General features: G+C 36.1%; 2 protein-coding genes across 2 annotated transcripts; both read left to right on the plus strand.

Annotated features, from left to right (window-relative positions):
* The first annotated feature begins 2,966 nt into the window (after positions 1 to 2,966).
* LOC114875333 (radial spoke head protein 6 homolog A) lies at positions 2,967 to 5,928 on the plus strand. Its single transcript, XM_046288964.1, has 11 exons — positions 2,967 to 3,085; positions 3,305 to 3,494; positions 3,569 to 3,777; positions 3,838 to 3,925; positions 4,057 to 4,302; positions 4,470 to 4,592; positions 4,655 to 4,808; positions 4,883 to 5,035; positions 5,120 to 5,354; positions 5,607 to 5,800; positions 5,867 to 5,928. Exons 1-11 carry the CDS (start codon positions 2,967 to 2,969, stop codon positions 5,926 to 5,928), a joined length of 1,773 nt encoding a protein of 590 aa, XP_046144920.1.
* A 9,703-nt stretch (positions 5,929 to 15,631) lies between these two features.
* Positions 15,632 to 17,208, plus strand: LOC114875328 (exosome complex component RRP46). The gene is made up of 5 exons (XM_029185484.2): positions 15,632 to 15,995; positions 16,400 to 16,513; positions 16,600 to 16,721; positions 16,790 to 16,933; positions 17,005 to 17,208. Exons 1-5 carry the CDS (start codon positions 15,896 to 15,898, stop codon positions 17,185 to 17,187), a joined length of 663 nt encoding a protein of 220 aa, XP_029041317.1. The 5' UTR covers positions 15,632 to 15,895; the 3' UTR covers positions 17,188 to 17,208.
* The last annotated feature ends 1,510 nt before the right edge of the window (positions 17,209 to 18,718 follow it).

The raw sequence follows: 18,718 nt of genomic DNA on the forward strand, positions 1-18,718 counted from the left end.
GCCGCGATCGAAACAACGTCCAGCGCAATCGCGGCACGGTTTCGTACCGAATGTGGCGCCGCTGACCGCGCCATCGATAAATATCGATCGCGCGCTGTATCGATGTTTCTCGATGTCGGTCGGTAAGGCGGTAAAGTGTTTGAAAATGTAACATTTGATAATCGGATAACGTCAATAGATTGATACCTGTCAATAGTTGTTGATAAGCTGAATTTAATTAAAAATCTGATCTTCATAAATATAAAATTTTAATAAAGTATCAAATGCAAAAGAGAAATTTCAGCAGCGGTGTAACAAAATTTAGAGGTGTTATTTAAATAATCTGACACCGTATTTCATACTATCTAGAACACAAAAAGTAACGATACTGTTATATAGAAAAAAGATAAAGAATCTGATACATTTAAAATACACAAATGTACTTGACAGTTACACATTTTCATTATTAACTACAACTACCGAATAAATGAAATCGTATAAATTGTTTGTTAAATTCCGCGTTTCATTTCGCTGCTTCCCATTTCGATTATTGATATTTAATCAACGATGGTCACATCTCTGTCGCGCGCGCGTTGCTCCCTCGCAGGTAGCACCTGTTATATCGTTCGCGAAATTGCGAAAGCTCGGATTATTAGCGATTCGATCGCCGAAAATCCACCACTTGCCGTGGTTTGACCCCTCTAACTGATCGATCTCTAGCTGACGAATTCGCCCGATGATAAATCGAGTCGCACGTCCGACTAACTGATAGCGCCGCGAATTTCTATAATCCCAGCGATTCCAAAACCGCGGATGCACGATTATCGAACGCGATTGCGTCCAGTTAATTGGTACACGCCAATTGTTAGACCGATGCTGAAATTGTGCGATACCATTGATTTCGCGTTAACAGCAACACCGCTGAGAAAATTAAATGAACAACAGTTTCATAACAAATATTATAAATGATATAGGTTCGATTGGAAGTAGTTTAAAAATCGAAATTGTTAAAGAGCTTTTGGAGCAACATTATAAAGTGAAGATCGAGGTTGTTGAACTGAGACTCGTGGCTCAGGATATTGTCAAGCGTTACATAAAACTGTAAACATGCAGCTGCTGGCATACGCTTTGATCGACGAGATCAAACGTGGCTGCATCTTGCAAACAAAACAACAAAAATGATGTATAATGTTAAATATTGTAGGAATATTTGTAAACGTTAAGCATATGAAACTTTGTGTTCACAATATTGACGTATATTCTTTTCAACGTAATACTTTTTTACTTCCAACGAGGAAAAATGGAAAATTTAATATTCTGCGAAGATTGCATTGATGCACCTTATCTTTGTTTGTCATATCTCAATGTGATTCATTACGATACGAGTATGTAACGTGTATCTAAAAATAAAACTGTTTAAATGACGCGTGGTATATTACTCAGTTTACATAATTTTCATAATATTGACAATATTGCAAATTTTACAAATATTACCATTTATTTCACTGGAGTGTTTTTAATAATATTGATCCTCAATAAATTTTGCAATATGATAAATGATCATAATTTGAATGTTTGAAATATTTACCAAGTTATTCATTTGTTAAGTGATGAAATGAAATTGCTAATGTTAAATCGTATGAAATAAATCATGGTACACGTAACAGGAGAAATTAGTCGTGTTGAGGGAAATAAACATTTCTAAAAAGGGGCTGTCCAAACAAACGTGATCTCGTTCGTAAATTTTCATTGAGAACGACGGGAGCGGTGTATTTATTTAAATAAGCGGGTAGATATTTTAGTGAAGTGTTCGCTAGAAGTTCAACGCTTGTAACTTCGTTAAGTTCCTCTCGTTGAACTAATTTCAAAACCTTTTCGGTGACTGTACAATCTCAGTTATTTTCAGTTCTGTAATTTTCGTTGCGTAATTTTGTATTTCCGCTGTGCGCGAGAACTTTGAAGTTTAATTACAGTTCTCGCAAATTATTGCTCAATTATTGCGAATTTAATTGAAATCGAATGAAATTTGTGCTACAGAGCTGAATCAAATTGATATATGAACTTCTTTGAGGATAAAAAATCGAGTCGACCCGTTCTCTATCACTTTTTCCGAAGGAAGGACACGTGTCCTATTGCACAGAACGAGGGATGGGCGTCAGAGGAAGCAGCTAGTGACCTCGAGAATCAACGTTTCTATTTAGGGCAAACGATAGACGATAATCGTGCTCCAGGATGCAGCCTGATAGAAAGCGGCGCGTGCGATTTAATTTCATTCAGATAGATATGGCCATTCATGTCAGCCGTACATTCATTCTTCCGTCTTCAAGCTGGATTTACATGTTTATACAATTTACACAAATTCAAAGTTTACAATACCGAACAATTTTTCTAGCAAAAGAAATTTTCTTCAACCAAAATTTGTTGATTAATGTAAATTTCAAATTTCCATCTGCATGTAAGGATCTACTTGTAATAATTTTTTTGTTTCATATGCGCTAAGTTATTCTTTTTCGCGTGATAAAATATTGATCAATCTTTTTATTCTTAGAATAATGATACTGACTTTTTTATTATTTGAGATACAAATGATATATGCGACATTTCCTATCTCCGTAGTTCATCGTTCCAGGAAACAGAAATCAAACTGATCAAAAGAGACACGCTTATCATCGAGGTAGGTTTAATTAATTTCGAGTTGATTAGGGAACGTTTTGGGTTCGTTAATATATTTGGGTCATTAGATAACGCTTTCGAAACCGTAGTGATGAAGCTACGCCTCTGAAACGGATGAATGATGCTGATTATGCGTTGAAAATAAAAGAAGAGAAAAAAATAGAAGAGGATCGACATCGTCTGTCAGCGATACGCGATGCTTTTTGTGTTACGATGACAGGATATTAGAGTTCCAATTACGTTCTCGACGGATGATCAAAACTGGGGATATATAATGAGGGATGCATTGAGGGTGAAAATAAATTGATATTAAAATGGCGTATAGTTATAATATCGAAGAGGTACCACCAGATGACATTCCCTGCATCGATCATGATATAAGAAGAGCTAAAAAGTATCTGCAGAAACATAGTCCAGAGTCAGGTGATAGTCTGTGAGTTGACAGATTCGATTCATTGAAAAATTATCATTTAAAAAATTAATAATTTTGCAGTATATATAGTGAAAGCTCTGAAATTTATCTTTCATTATAAAAAGAAATAGAAAAATATGAAATTGCAGGCTTCAAAGTATTAAATAACATGGCACAAGTTTATCCTATTATTTGATAACACTTAAAATCCGCTTACGAACTATTTTCTATGGATCATAGTTACGATCACTTGACGGAAGTGTTAGCTAAGATACTCGCTGAGAGACCAAGGAATGTGGTGGATATTTTCGAAGAAATCAGCAGGAAAGTGAAGGAAGAGAGGTTTAAAACTGAAGATAATCATCTTCGGGATTTGTACGTACCACCCGTGCAGTATAAAGAAGCCAAGAACCTCATAAAGCTGTTCAAAGTATGGATAATCGAAATAGAATTAATGATCCAGATATTTTAATAAGAATTTGATCTTTCTTGCTGCAATTGTAGGATGTCCAAGGTATGGATGCAGGTGAACAAGAGAGGCAGGCTGAAGAAGAGGAAGAAGGAGAAGAAGACAAGAGAAAAAAGAAGCCAAATATGTTGGATCTTTTATATTATTTTGAACAAACCAATGTGGGATTACCTCGTAGCGAGATGGTGGTGCTTAATTTATCTATTAGAAAACTTATGAGCGAAACTCCTATAGAAAACGTCAGGTATATACAAAATATTTCATAAGTGACAAATTTCAAGGATGACAGATTTTTTGGTCACAGATTTTGGGGGAAAATCCTTGGAAACCCAAAAAATTATTACGTAGTGGAGGCAGATCTGCAACCGGAAGAATTGAATAGCAGACTACAGGCTAGTATAATTCGGAAGTGTACAAAATTTCATAACATGAAATTGTAGAAAATTCATCTGAAATATTGTTAAAATTAACTGCCTCGAAGAGAAAGCAAAACGTTTTCTGAATCTCGTTAACGTGCCTATAGAAAATAACAGAAGAGGAAGAACAGAAGCGGCAGGAAGAGGAAGCTAAAGCGGAAGAAACGAGGAGAGTTGCAGAAGAAACTACTGAAACTGCAGAAAAAGAAGCAGAGGGAGATGCTGAAGAAGCTGAAGCAACAGACGAAAAAGAGGAGGGATTAAAGCTTGTCTTTCCACCCCTGCCTACTCATTCGTGGAAACCGCCACCGGAAGTACCTTCAGAGAGAATAGGAAGTGGAGTGAATACTAAAGTATAAACTCGAAAAATCTTTTATCTAAAACACAGATATAAATTGAACCAGAAACATTATGTTAAGTCTTAAACAATAATAAATGTGCGTTATATCGGAAGAGGTTAATATGCAATGCAAAACACGGTGCTTGTTTCCATCAAACCCGATGACCCACTTTGTTCCAGGTGTATTTTGTATGCAACGAACCAGGTTTGGACAAGTGGATCGAACTTCCACCAGTTACTCCCCAGCAGATAGTAATTGCACGACAGATTGTTCGCTATTGCACCGGAAATTTAGATACACCGGTACGTGATCGTTACCGAGGACGTTATACGGAAACGCTTAAACCTGACTATTCTTCTTGTAGTTTTACACTTTCCCACCTTTTCCGGGAAAGGAAAAAAATTATCTCCGCGCGCAAATAGCCAGGATCAGCGCAGCTACGTTGGTTTCGCCGATTGGCTTCTACACCTTTGGCGGAGAAGACGAAGAGGAGGAACTGGGAGAGGAAGTTGCAGAAAGTAATACTCTAGGATTCTTTAAATAACGAGAAGATATTATGGAAATAGTGAATCCTTTTTCCTTGGAAGTATAGCAGGAGCACTATCTGAGAATGTGCACTACGATCCTCGACCTATTAAGGACTTGATCGACCCCTCTATGTCAAACTGGTGTCACCATGCTCCTTATATTTTAAAACAAGGTCGGATTGTTTGGTGGGATCCCCGAAGAGACGATGATCAGGCTAGTCGAAACTTATAACAGAAGATGAATTAAGAAAATTTTGTTTTGCTTTGGAAAATTATTATTCCTAAATATCATTTTTAGGGAGGAATGGGAGAGGAAGAGGAATTAGACGAAGAAGAAGAAAGGGAAGAAGAAGAGGGGTTGGGCGGAGTTAAAAAAGAGGTTGGACCACCCCTTTTAACTCCCTTGTCAGAGGATGCTGTTGTAGATACAATAACACCTTGGACAGGAACGCAGTCTTCTCGAATACTGCCAGACCTTGCTGTCGCGTTAATTCGATCGAACATTTGGCCGGGAGCGTTCGCGTTCGCCTCTGGAAGGTGCGTGCACTCTGGCTCGTGTTCAATAATGATTTTCCATTAAGCAGCCCCGTGATATCTACGATATTTATGGCGGTCGACGAATATAAATTCCTGGCCATGTATCGAAGAAACAGAGTACAATGACCCCACCAGGGTAACGATATTATCGTAGGACGAACTAACGGAGAAAGAAAGGAATTATGGCGCGTTAGAGGGAAATTAATGCGCGGGAAACGACGCTAATGTCAGTTTAATGATGTCGATTCGCAGGCGTGTCGCTAACTTGTACATCGGCTGGGCTCAGAAATACACCGCTTACAACTATAGCCCACCATGGATGCCACCTGTCCAGGATCAGTACAAAGTTGGTCCTGAGATTATGGAGATTAAGGATCCCACCTTCGAGGAGGAGGAGGCCTATCGAATTTCAAAATTGCCACCACCACCACCTCCTTTACCAATGGGTAAGAGGATCAATTAAAAATAGTGGGTTTTATGCTGAATTACACGAGCCTGAGTTTCATTTTCAGGTGAAGAAGAAGAAGAGGCATTGGACGAGGAAGAAGAAGAGGAGGAGGATGAAGATGAATGATTCAAGTAACTGCATTACTGATGTAGTAATAATTCAAAACTGGTGGTGGAACAGATTTACATATATATTTTCAGAGAATAACTTTAAGCACAGACAAAAACATAGGATAAACTAATTATTTCATGACAGTCTAAAGTTTGGGGAGGCTACTGTGACCCTCATGATCCGGAGGATTACTTTCCTCATCAGAATTTTATAACTACTGAATTTATATAGTACTAAGAGAAGACGCTATGGTATTGTAAAGTAATGAATTTAATAAGCTAAATATTTTTTAAAAGATATATTTTAATACGTTTTTAATTGTATATCAAGGCGCGATTTTGAAAATGGTACCACTAGTGCTATCCTATGGTGAGTGGTGAAACTAACGAAACTGAAAATTGTATTTTTTGAGAAATAAGAGACTTTTGAGTCTCATTGACATTTATAAAATGTTTTACAATGATACATAATGAATTAGAAGGATATATTATGTATTTACATTTATTCTCATTATGAATTATGAAGTTGATACTTTGTTCTGCAGATTACTGAAAGATGTCGCAGGAGGTACTATTCTCGAACCGCGCGAGAGATAAAATATTTTATATTGTGTCAATGGCAGTCTATGGTACAGGATATTTCTATAGTTTATCAAGTTTATTTTTATTTGTGAAAGCCACAACTTTCAGTTGCCTTTGTTGAGCTTTTGTATTCTGAAAGCGGCGTCGAGGCCGAACTTCAAATTCCGCATCGGTAAAACAGTCCATGTTTGATTGAAAATTAAGCTGAACAGAAACTGATTCAAACGCCACCTCAGTTATTGCATCCAACTAACGGCATACTATACTACCTCACCTACATTAATTATTATTAATTTTCTTCCCGTAAAATTATGGTTGCAATGTGGTACACTTCAGAATCTCAAATGTGTAGTTCCTGAAAAAAAATATAACAGCGATTAAATACAAAGAAAAGCATAAATTTCGCAGCCAATTCGCTCGTATTATTTGCTGCATAATTAATAAATGTACCATAGAAATAATGATACAGTTATTAATTAGTCATCAAATAATAACGATTGCCCAGGTCTCACCACGGGGAGGTTGCTGCGGGTGGAGACCCGCCCTACCTCGTCCCATCCACCCTCCATTTATGCAAATTTTTACTTCTATTCAATAATAACATCATCCTCTTGATGCACATTTGCAAAACGTTTCGGCTGTTGTGCAAACGAACAACAAAAGGTGCATTATTTGTATTCACGATCTACTTATCTACTTATCTATACATATATCTACATACATTTTTGCTTTTTATTCCTATTGCAACATTTTTTAATTTTGATTTTGATTACAGATCTGTAATTAATAAATATGCAATTGCATATTTGTCCTACATACTTATATTACTAAGAATACTTGATTATACGAGCGCTCGTAATTATATTAAAAATTCGCTTAAATCTAACGCTTCCTAATTAAACACTGCAGTGTTTGACGATTATATCGTAATATTAAGGTATAATCATTCTACACAACCATAAACTTACAACGTGTTTATATAAAAATTTAAAGGGATATACTTAAATAAATAAATACGATGGATTTGTTGATCTTGTTGTCCTCACCAGAATACTTCCTGAAACAAACTACGAAAGATTAGATACAATTTGAAAAAATAATAAGACTCGTATTACATTAATACTAGAATACTTTTTGAAACAGACTAAAAAGGATTAGATACAATTTTTAAAAATAATAAGACTCATATTACCTTAATACCAGAATACTTCTTGAAACAAACTAAAAAGGATTAATTACCAAAATACGTCCTGAGATATTTCTCTGCAACAGAAACTTATTAATTGAATCCATATCAAGACAAAAAGTTTAATAGCTGGAAAGAAAATGCATTAGTACAATCTAAATTTTACAAAAATCAGAGTCATTGTTAATAATTCATTTCCAATGAAAAGAAGGAACATCAATACAATTTCTGTACCAAAATAAAGAAAAAAAAGATTTAGAAAAATATATCGTCACTCAATAAGTGATTTGATGTAAAAGGATTAATTATTTTTCATTTTCTAGTATCTAATATTCGTTCATTTGTTAACAAACAGTACACGATATTTTAATTGAAACAACTATCTTTTACTGCAATATACGTACATACAACCATGACTCTACTTGACTTTATTGCATTATATTATTCACCTTTCAATGCAAATTTATTGTAAATGGAAAAACTGAAAAGAAAATCACGAGTGGACTTTGCTTTTCAGAAAAAGAATTTGAAAATTTATAAAAGTAATTTAATTAGCTTCTCCGTAGCTTGAAATGAAACACCGCGATTAAAACTTAAAACTGAACAACTTGAACAACAATTATCCACTACTTTTATTTAAATAAAGTAAAATTAAAATTTAATAAGCTATCTCAAATGAACAAATATTCCTTGAAATAATTTATCACCAATCATCATAAAATAAATTGAACATCCATTTTAAATAAAACTTTGAATAAAGATCTATTTAAAACTTTATCGTATTTAATAATATTCTCAAAACATTAAATTCATATATTATTTAACAGTATTTCCAATAACCGAATGCTCAAAATTTTCAAAATTAAAAAAAGGGAAGAAAAAAGAATGGGGTCGGGGCAGTGGGAGGGAGGGTACAGGGGAACCTGAAAAGAAAAATTTGACTGCCCATAAGAGCAATCCCTAAGCAAACCCTATGAAACAAACCGAAATCACACGCAACACTAATTTCAAAATTGCAAACATTCTGAACTATGACAAAACACCGGCTGGCAACGAAGGGTTTCACGCCCCCTAGTCTTACGCCAGACGCTACATACCACCCACCCCGCCTGGACGTCGTAACGCCAGGACAGAGTGCACCCCTTCGCTAAGAGCGCTACCCGCCCGTCCAACACGTTGCATCCAACGGTGTCAGATTGACGGACGCCCATAGTATAGACAAAAGGACTGCAGTTTAGAATATGGTAACATATTTGCATATGCTCCGTATTCTAAAGCTACGCCTGCAAAGGCCTAGTAATGCATGGGTTTGTCTCCCATGAGATGGTGTTCACGGTCTCAGGCCGCGGAATCCTTAAAAGGACTCCCACCGAATGTGAGTCATAGTTACTTCCACTAATTAACAATCGCGAATTCATTCGCAACACTAATTTCATTAATTATATATGTACAAAAGCGTACGCGTGAAGGCTGCTCCATTATGCGCAACGCTAAGCTGAAAAAAAGAAAAAAAGAGAAAACGCGAACTGTAACGCAACACAACTCAAAGCTACCGAATTTTGTAAGACGCAACACTAATCTAAAAAAGGGGTACAGCCAATCCTAGGCTGTACCACGGCAGCTGGTCCATAGCTGCCTTATGGACCATGGCAACTCCACTGGATCCTTTTTGGGCATTTCTAATGCAAAACGCGAATATTCATTACCGCAACACTAATTAGGAGGGAACTCTATAAACTAATGCAAAGCAATCGCGTATTTATAAGTCGCAACGCTGGGAAACAATCGCGCTAATGTCATTCGCAACACTATCTTTAACAGACATACAATTAAAATGTAGAAAAGGGGGATTCTCAAACCGTGAATTTTTTACTCGCAACACTAATTTCATTAATTATATAATATGTACAAAAGCATACGCGTGAAGGCTGCTTCATTATGCGCAACACTAAGCTGAAAAAAAGAAAAAAAGAGAAAACGCGAACTGTAACGCAACACTACTCAAATCTACCGAATTTTGTAAGACGCAACACTAATCTAAAAAGGGGGTACAGCCAATCCAAGGCTGAATCACGGCAGCTGGTCCATAGCTGCCTTAAGGACCATGGCAACTCCACTGGATCGTTTTTGGGCATTTCATCATATATCGCAACTCTAATGCAAAACGCGAATATTCATTACCGCAACACTAATTAGCAAGGAACTCTATAAACTAATGCAAAGCAATCGCGTATTTATAAGTCGCAACACTGGGAAACAATCGCGCTAATGTCATTCGCAACGCTATCTTGAACAGACATGTAATTAAAATGCAAAAAAAGGGGATTCTCAAACCGTGAATCTATTACTCGCAACACTACAGCAATGAACATTAAAAAGCAAAACTCTCAAAAATCTTAAAGCAATCAATATTGAAAAGTTAAATTCTATTTTAAAGCAATGCAAGAAAGAAACACTAAATAAAAATCACGATAATCATGCATACGCAACATTAAATTGAACCGTGATCGATATTCATTCGCAACACTAAATTGAACCGTGGTCAATATCCGCAACACTAAATTGAAAACGCGATTTGCCCAAAATCATGGGGGTCACGGGCCCCCTCTTGTCCTGAAATTACAAAACTACAACTACAGGCGAGCACAGTGACAAAATAGTAACGATAATGATTTCCCATCCTTTTTTGCAAAAGGATGCAAAATCATTAATAGTTCCCCTCTTGAAAGACAGTTTGTCTGGGCGCTTCGGCATATAGCCTTTTCTTTCTTCGGGCGGTCCACCCACCTGAAACTTATATCTAAAGCTCGAGACTTGCAAATTCGCAAAACAAAAAAAAAAACAATCAACAAAAAAGAAAAATCGCGAAACTTTAATTGACACGTGGACGAAAAAGGACTTTATATAAATCGTTGTTCGTGCACACGTGCCGTGCTCGAGCAGAACTAATGCGTTTCGTGCCATCGCGATCGCGTATGACAACTTATGAAGTTGCCAAAAATTTGAAAAATTGTACAGATAGTATCGAAGACGAACGACATACTCCGTTCGTATCGATTGTATCGTCAATTCTTCAAATATATTCCAGGTACAGGTTGATCACGCGAAATCGCGCCTACCCGACCAAGAGACTGTGACAACCTGTCCCGGCCGTACCTACTTACAATCTATCACACACACCAGAAGGTATACTACCTACCTACCTAACGCTATATTTAAAAAAGGCAAATTCACATTCTCACAAAAATTCATTCCACGACCCCCATACACTCCACCCGGGCGCAAGAGCCTAAACTAGGGAGAACGTCCCGGGACGCCTCCGTCACCCGAGTTTCATCTCACATCACACTCTACGGTACGTACCATTTTTCACTGAAATCGTCTGGCAAGGCTAGCAATCATTGCGTATAATCATAATTACAAAATTTAATTAACTACTTTGATATAGAATATTTCATAGTAATGGTAGTAATCATGGTAATAGTAATGATAACAATAGTATTAGGTTTATACGTTCATCGTACATCTTGTTGAATAAAATATTATTTCAAATTAAAAGTTAAATGAAAAAGTTACTAAACCGACGCAATCCCACAGCCTAAAAACACACTCACCATATGTGGAAATTACGTCGTGCACGATATACTAACACAATGCCAGCCGCTTATTAATTATTATTCTTATGAACTAGGTCATCGTGCCCATTGCCTCTACCCATCCAAGTAGCACCTGAGCACGTGAATGGGCTTTGGCAATAAACACGGAAGGGGTTAAACCTGAAAATCCTGATCTACAAACATGATTAGTACATAAACATCTAACGGGTTAATATTTCAATATTTTAATAAAAGTGACTCGACTTTGTAAATATAAAGCTTTAAGAACAAATACTAAAAAGTAAAATATCATAGAGCAACTATGACGCAAACATGGTACACTGCTAATATCAGCTGGCAACGAAGGGTCTCACGCCTCCTAGTCTTACGCCAGACGCTACATACCACCCACCCCGCCTGGACGTCGTAACGCCAGGACAGAGTGCACCCCTTCGCTAAGAGCGCTACCCGCCCGTCCAACACGTTGCATCCAACGGTGTCAGATTGACGGACGCCCATAGTATAGACAAAAGGACTACAGTTTAGAATATGGTAACATATTTGCATATGCTCCGTATTCTAAAGCTGCGCCTGCAAAGGCCTAGTAATGCATGGGTATATCTCCCAGAGATGGTGTTCACGGTCTTATGCCGCGGAATCCTTGTAACTAATTTGATTAATTAAATAATACATAGGATTGAGATTAAAAACCAAAAGGATTCCCACCGAATACTAGTCAGTGCATCGTCATATTTACTCCCGCGCTGGAAATTTTTCGCAACACTAATTTAATAAAGGCAAAACTCTAATAAAAAGGAATTTAATGTCAAAATTGAATTTGATATTTTATTAAAAGCAAAATGACTAATTAAGAATTCTTTACAATAATAAAAGAATTTATTATGAAAATTAGTAAAAAATTAAAACATCCTCGGGCGACTCCCTACTCAGAGTAATTTTTCAAGAATATGCAAAATCTGTTGAAATAGATCACTCTGACTTGGAAGTCTACCCGTCACGAATTGTCTTCTTGCACATAAATTGTTCATTTTTTCATGAACGTGTAAATAAGTTAAACTACTCGGAAAAAATTCTCAAATTTTATTTGAATCTATTATGTATAAAATGTAATTAAATCAATGTAATAGCATCATTAATATGTATATCCAGTATACATATTACATAATACTATCAATATTATATTGCTTTGAACCTTATAGTATTTAACTTCTCTATTACAGACAAACTAAATAAAATTGTTTCGGTATTAAAATATTTCATATTCCACATTTAAGAACATTTAAGAACATTTAAAAGCATTCATATATTTCATAAATAGCTATTGGAATATGTGGAATTGAAATTATATTAAAACGCGGTGTACAAGAAGACCTAGCCTGAACTAAATGAAATAAAACACAATAAAAATGTTACTACTCATGAGTATGTATAATCATACCCATGGTCACTGTGCTAGCCTACCACGTATACAACCAGTACCCGTGTCGATTCGGACCATTCGTCCTACGACATGATTGGGTACCGGAGGAACCATAAAACATGCGACTCACCGTTCGCAGATATACTCTTCTCCCGGCAGTCAAGTAGAAGGATGCTCAACAACTAGGTAGGAGGATGCACACCAGGTAGGAGGTTCCCTTACAGGAGAAGACGGAAGCCATCAGGAATATCCAGGAACTCGCCAAAGTTCAAAAATTCATCTGTAACAAAAAAAGAAGAACTACGGTTAATTTTGAAAATTATCAATTCTTATTGTAATAAAATTATATATAAATTTGGATTTTATCAAATATTAGCAATGAAAAAGAACTCTCAATTATCAAGTGTTGAAATTGTAAATTATTCTACTTGAATTAAAATTAATTAAATAAAGTAATAAGATACTTACACTCTTTCCTTATGGAGCAACGCCCAAGACTCCTCTTCAGTGGTGCCATGACTCTAATACCGGATATATCGAGCAATAAAAAAAAAAATTAAAAATAAAGATATAAAGTACTAGTAACGCGACCGTGAATAATTTCCGGCGAACAATTGTAGAATCTACTTTCGCGATGGAAAAAGAAAAATCAGAGCCGCGATGCTCTAGAAAATATTTTATAATACGCAGCAAACACTGACTCTACTTTCGCGTGATTCCTAATTGTACAAACGCAACTCTATTCAGGGCCAGTTCACCCTTGAAAAAATCAAAACATTGGAAATATGTTCGTACAAACACTGACTCTACCGACCGCCTTGCGCGCGGCCACAACAATTCCTGGAAGAAAAGATTAGTGAGGAGGTTGGGGATGGGTGGAAATGTATACAAAACAAAACCAACATTCTTCTTATTGAGCTCAGTTGAGGAAATACTGTTATGTGTAAATGAAAGTATCAGTGTTCGTGAAATATTTTCAACGAACACGAATATTATTCAAGTTGAATATTGATCCTAGATAACATCGTAATTATAAAATGTTTTAAATAATTGTTGATAACTATTTCAATGAATATTATAAGAATAGAAAATCATTGTTAAATAAATAGTAGCCTATTTTATTAAAGTAGAGGATTTCTGTTGTTAAAATTGTAAGCATACTAAAGACTGTTGAAAATTCTATTACGTCGTAATTTATAAATTTTCCAAATTCTTTTCAATAAGCAAAGTCCAATAATTAATCATGCTTAAACAGCATGTGATTTAAAAACGTGATTCTATTTTAATTTGAACTTGCATCGAAAGCTGGATATTATAATATAATTACTACGATTTAACAAAAATACATTGTTTAAAATAATTTATAATTGTAGAAGAGAAGCAATCATTTGCAGTAAAATACGAATTATTTCAATTTTGTTCTAATTTAAAACAAATGTATTAAAATGCTAGTCAAAATTATTTAATAAAATGAAAAATTAATTATTCTTCTTTTATAAATTCATTAAAGAACAAAAATGTCTCTAATCTTTTCTTTCTTGGTACCTTGGTATCAATTAATTATCAAAAAAGCTTACAATCAACAACGACTCAATGAAAAAAAAATAATAATAAACGTTAATAATTGATTAGAATAAATTAAAACAATAAATTTTTACAAAATTCTATTTCAAACCCATATCAGCTGTCATGCCGTCCTTTCAATATCCATCAAATATCTGTAACAAAAAAGGAACACGAATTTATGTAAATAAAATTTAATCAACAATAATAAAGTTATCATTAATAAACGATCGAACTATAATTTATGCAAAATATTTTAATAGATACAATGCTCACCTACTATTTATGCAGAAGGATGCTCTCAACACGTCGTATCACTTCGACATTCGCGAGGGAAATGGCGAGACCTTCCTTTCCAGCGAAGACCGGTCGGCACCGCTTCGGCATTCTTCGGTATATTCCGCTAATGGCCGATACCAAAGCAAGTACACGAACAGGTCTAAACAGGAATAATATTACGATGCTCAAGAAAGGACGTTATTAAATTAGAAACAGCAAATTGTGTGAAACAGGACTAAAAACATTGAATAATGTTTAGGAATTGAACGATATAAAAGAGAAAATAATTCAGATTCTGCTGTTCCACTCTTATTGTACATTTACGGCGAGAGCAAAAATATTCAACTCGTATATTTTTGACGAAAACGCCGAATTAATGTTAAAGATTAAGAATTCAGACTTCTCTTCGATGTTTCTTTCTGTTGTTTGTACTGTTAACACCCGATCAGCAATTTAATTTAATATTTGAAGATAATTTAGTCTTACCTGTTGCAGACACGTGCCAAACGGACGAAGCTTCGAAGAGAACTGTTACACTCCACCACACTCCGCGGAACGCACCCTTTAACGAGGAATCTGATTGGTCTAAATAGGAGGACGCCATAATGGACGACCAATCACAAGCATTGGTAGAAACTTCAAATTGCTTTGATACTTTAACATTAAAAGAACGGAAAGATTCGTTGAAAATTATGAACGCCATATTGAAATAAGGTCAAGATTACTTTTTTTCGCTTTAAAGCACCGAAATAAGAAAAAAGATAGAAAAATACCTAAGATATTAATGGTATTTAATAAATTATCACCATAAAAGCAGAATAAATGAGAAATATGTTATTTTGATTCGCATCTGTATCGACAAAATAGGGTATAAATTTTCAGCTTACACATTTCTGAAGACAATATGGAAATGATGTCAGAAGTCATGATTCCGGTCTTCTCTTCAACTTTGTCTTCTGTTTCTTGTATTTTTAATACCTAATACACAATTCAATTTCATACACGAGCTGCGAATGATTGCGTTGTCGAGCATATTAAACGAATGAACTGCGCCCTACAGAAAGATCGAGGAACTAAATTTGTGATCTGTTTTACCTTTTTGACGTCTTTCGCGACTGAAAAATTAACGAAATCGTAGTTCTCACTATTTTTCTAAACGAAAGCTTTGTACACCATCCTCTGAGTGCTCGTTTCACTCTATCCGACCCAAAGAATAGCGCTGTAGTTTTCAGCGACGCTAGCTATTCGTAACTTTTTAACCTATGTGACACCATGTGACACTCGTTTCCCGCCAAAATTGTTACACCACGTGTTTTAAATTAAAAGAAAAACAATCATGAGTGAAGACGCTAAAGAAAACGAATTCGTATTGCGACCCATAAATTGCGAATTAAATCAACTTTCTATGCCGGATGGGTCGGCAATGTTAATGCAAGGTAAATTAACTTTAGAACATTCCTAGGAAATGGACCGTTCACTGATTTTGAATACATTATTGAGGTGTTTGTTTATTTTTTATTGTTGTATTGTATTTTACACTGGGTCTGTACATATAAGTACATATGAATCTCTGTAAAATTAATATAGTTAGACTGTGATTTGTTTCTGTTCATAAGTTTATCAAAAACATACTTAACCATACTTTTTTCTTGAAAGTTTATAGCAAATTTTACACAAAAAAACGAATTTCCGCAAATAATGACATAGAAATTAGTAATGTACTCAACAAGATGAATCCAACGGTATATAACATGTCAAAATCAGTTAATGCTCCATTTGCTAGGAATATACCTTAACTTTTTATAAATGTTATTATTTGGTAGTAATGTTTGTACTTTAGGAGATACTGCAGTGGTTGCTGGTGTTTATGGACCGGTGGAACCAAAACTTCAAAAAATGATCTATGACAAAGCATTTGTGGAGGTATCTTATACTCCTATAAAAGGACCTGCCAGTAAGTTGAAGTATCAATAATCTGATTCAAGAATAGAATACCTTATTGATCGGATAATAATCTCAGTCTTTAATTGATTTTTTAAGAGGTGGATGATAGGATGACAGAAATGTATATAAAAGAAACTTGCGAAGCTGCGATAATTGTGACCTTCCATCCAGCCACAGCTATATGTATCAACATACAAGAAGTAGAGGATTCTGGCGGGGTATGGTTCCTCAAATAGTTCTATTGAAACATTGATTAAATTTGATCCTAATTTATATAAATTTGAAGTTGTTAGCTTGCATAATCAATGCAGCCTGCCTGGCGCTTATTAACGCTGCAGTTCCAATGAAATTCACTATTGCAGCAGTCTGTTGCATGATAGAGGAAAATACTGATAACATTATATTAGATCCTAACAACAATCAATTAGAGGTATGCAAATTAGTATATATATACATACGAATTTTTGAAAAAGAATTCGTAATTTATTATTTTTTGATTAGGATGCTAGAGCAGAGTTCACTTATGCATTCGATAGCATGAACAAAGACGTCATATGCTGTCACACTGTGGGTCAATTCACGGAAGCAGAGTTCTTCGAAACGATGGATAAATGCAAACAGGCTAGTCAACATATATTTGATTTTTACCGAAATCTTGTAAAAAAGTATGCAAATGTAATATAACACTTACACATTTTTATGAAATATACCATTTATTTTTTCCGAAAAGAAGAACAATTAATTAATTATAAGTAAACTTTTATTTCTATAAAAGTATTAAGATTTTTCTTTTGTATTATCTGCAAGTAATGTAGGAATTGTGTTCAGTTACAATGTGAATTCATAAATTGTTTCCAGCAAACTCTACAAGAGGGCAATGGAGTAATCTCCAGTAGCTTCTGCCCTCTGCAGAGCAAATTAACAAGTACGACATGATTCAAAAAACAAAGAACATATGAAAGTTCTGCATATAAATTTTATAATTTTACATTTGCATACTTCATTTTATCGGGTTCGTTATTTAATTCTTCAGATAGAAGAATTCTATAGGCTATTTTCAATGATTTAAATCCTAAAGTTGGGTCGGGGGTTGCTTACATACCCCCTCCAAATATTTATTTCCAAAATCATAGATCATTAGTTCTTAGTAACTAAAAACTTCGAAACTTTCCAATTTTCGTTAAACAAAATATCAAAGAAAAGGTAAGGAAAAAGTAACGACTTATCCGTCACATAATAATCCCCATTCCGCGAACCTAAGTTCGAACGTTCGACTGGAAAAAAGGTAAAATATAAACGTGTCCTCGGACGCAGCGGCGTTTAAAGAGAAGCAGGATATCCGTCGGTCGAGCCACGCCCGGTCGCCAATCACAGGCAGTACCGAGTATCGACGTGGATCCTTTGTGTCCTCCGGACCCTTTTAAGTCCCTCTTTTCTGGCTCTCGGGAGCCCAGGGACTCGGTGGCCATCTCTGCACGTCCATTAAATACAGAAATGAGCCTTCCAAGATCGCCTCGAACGGGTCGGACCAGATCCTCTTGGTCGGATCCCGAGCATCGTAGGAAAGAGGGAACCGAGAGAAAAATAAAGAGGGAACAAGAATGAAGAAACGAGAATGAAAGGGATAGAGAGAAAGAGACTGGGGAGGGAGGACAGAGTCGGGTCAGACCGGGCCACGTTTAGCTGAGGTCGCCTCGGGCCCCCAGACCATTAACAAGGAGCGGAGCAATTTATGGACCGGCTCGCTCATTTCCACTTTATTATTATTTTCTCATCTCATAGATGGTCTTCTGCATCGTTTTGTTCTCCCTGTTCCCTCGTCTCGTTCCTCTCCACGGTTCGCTCTGCTCGTTCCTTCTTCTGTTTCCGTTCGTACCTCTCTTTCCCTCCCGGAATTAATACCCACGGCGGAACCGGGAGAGCCGGTGGCGCGTCACGAGTCGTCGATGAGCCCCGAATGGAACCCATGGCCGGGCAAAAAAATTGCGGAACGCGAAATATTATTGCCTGGCACCGCCTCTTTTCCCTCTCGCCTGGCCAACCGTCGATAATACCTCCATCCCCGACGTTTCTCTTTAGCTAATTTCATCGGGTCGCCCACTCTGGTCGCCCCGGAAGTCGTCCATTTTTTTTTTTTCCCTTCGCTCGATCCTTTTCACCTCGTCTCGTACGCGTTCGCGAATCATCGATCTCGGTTTATCATCCGGTTGTTTGT

The sequence above is a fragment of the Osmia bicornis genome, chromosome 15 (genome assembly GCF_907164935.1).
Source record: "Osmia bicornis bicornis chromosome 15, iOsmBic2.1, whole genome shotgun sequence".
Classification (NCBI taxonomy): Eukaryota; Metazoa; Arthropoda; class Insecta; order Hymenoptera; family Megachilidae; genus Osmia; species Osmia bicornis.

Excerpts from the sequence above, each read along its gene's own strand:
- LOC114875333 (XM_046288964.1), top strand. The coding sequence starts at position 2,967 with ATGGCGTATAGTTATAATATCGAAGAGGTACCACCAGATGACATTCCC. Across the intron at positions 3,926-4,056 it reads AATTGAATAGCAGACTACAG|AAAATAACAGAAGAGGAAGA; the intron begins GCTAGTATAATT and ends ACGTGCCTATAG. Across the intron at positions 4,809-4,882 it reads GGGAGAGGAAGTTGCAGAAA|CAGGAGCACTATCTGAGAAT; the intron begins GTAATACTCTAG and ends TTGGAAGTATAG.
- LOC114875328 (XM_029185484.2), top strand. The coding sequence starts at position 15,896 with ATGAGTGAAGACGCTAAAGAAAACGAATTCGTATTGCGACCCATAAAT. Across the intron at positions 15,996-16,399 it reads GTCGGCAATGTTAATGCAAG|GAGATACTGCAGTGGTTGCT; the intron begins GTAAATTAACTT and ends TTTGTACTTTAG. Across the intron at positions 16,934-17,004 it reads CTAACAACAATCAATTAGAG|GATGCTAGAGCAGAGTTCAC; the intron begins GTATGCAAATTA and ends TTTTTTGATTAG.